Source organism: Egretta garzetta, unplaced genomic scaffold (assembly GCF_000687185.1).
Source record: "Egretta garzetta isolate BGI_Z169 unplaced genomic scaffold, ASM68718v1 scaffold497, whole genome shotgun sequence".
Taxonomy (NCBI): domain Eukaryota; kingdom Metazoa; phylum Chordata; class Aves; order Pelecaniformes; family Ardeidae; genus Egretta; species Egretta garzetta.
Window position 1 is genome coordinate 372,518 of NW_009260349.1, and position 1,140 is coordinate 373,657.

At 58.8% G+C, this 1,140-nt stretch overlaps 1 protein-coding gene across 1 annotated transcript in view; it reads left to right on the top strand.

Moving 5' to 3' along the window:
• HMCN2 (hemicentin 2) overlaps positions 1-883 on the top strand; it is a 39,962-nt gene extending 39,079 nt beyond the window's left edge. The window contains exons 77-78 of the mRNA XM_009642803.1: positions 663-700; positions 864-883. Of these exons, the coding sequence (XP_009641098.1) occupies positions 663-700; positions 864-883 (58 nt within the window). The remainder of the gene's footprint in view (positions 1-662; positions 701-863) is intronic.
• The last annotated feature ends 257 nt before the right edge of the window (positions 884-1,140 follow it).

A 1,140-nucleotide genomic window follows, 5' to 3' on the forward strand; every position in this document is an offset into this window, starting at 1 on the left:
CCCCCCTGCAAAACACCCCCTTGCTTTCCCCTGCCCCCCAGCAGCCCCTGCCTGTGTTGCCTTCAGCCAGAGCCTGTCCCTGACTCAGCAGGGCCCTGGGCTGGATGAGACGTCCCGCCAACCCCTTGCAAACAGCAGGTTTTGTGGCAACCCTGCAACTCACCCTGGGAGCAAACACAGCTCTGGCCAGCCTGGGGAGGGCGCAGAACACCCGGCATTAACCGTGTATTAAATTGAAATAGCCTTGTGCTCAATTTTTTTTTTTTTTTAAATCCACTTGGTTTCTGTGCATACTTATTTATTTATGGGTTTGCTCCAAATAAAGGTGTTTTGTGGATAAATACCAGCCCTGCCTGAAGCAAGCAGCTTCCTTCAGCATGTGGGAGGGGGCTGCCCTAGCAGCAGCCCTGACGTCCCGGGGCTTTGTGGCCTTGGACCGTAGAAGAGAGATTGTCTGGATGTGGCAACGCCAAAGGGCCAATGTCCAGCACCTGAAGGTCTAATCCTGCCCCAGCCTCAGGTTCCTTGGTCAGTGAGAGCAGGATCAGATCTTTACGTGTGTGGTGCAGGTGGAGGCTGTTCCCAAAAAAGCTGCTTCAGTCCTGCTGGCTGGCTGGAGGGATGGGGTGCTGGCCTCATAACCTGAGCCTATGCATCCTCAGGTTTGGGCCGTTGGGTCTGATGATGGTCATGTACCCAGGTGAGGGTGCTGAGGTCAGATCCCATCAATGAAGCTCGTTCTTGCGGTGCCTGTGCAGGGGCACTGAGATTCCCCCAAAAGGCCCTGTCGTTTGGTCTGGAGTCCCCTGGGCACCTGCGAGGGGGAAAGGTCCCCCCTGTCCCATCCCCTCCTGCCCCCCCAGGCTCCCGCTTCTCCTCCTGAGGGGAGTTTTAAACAAATTCAACCCTCCCCTGCCATGCCGTGCCAGGGGGGAAAGCTGGGTGGTCACAGAGCAGCCAGGCACCGGCTCCCCTCTGCCCCCTAATTTTCCCATTCCTTGGCTGGCTCTGTGGGGTCCCGGGGGGCGCACCCCCTCAGTGCTCTGATGAGGAGGTCAGGAGTGGGGGGGGACACGGGTGACAGCACCTAGAGCAGCCGTGCACAGGCTCCATCCCGGCTGGGGGGGGAAGCTGCACCCC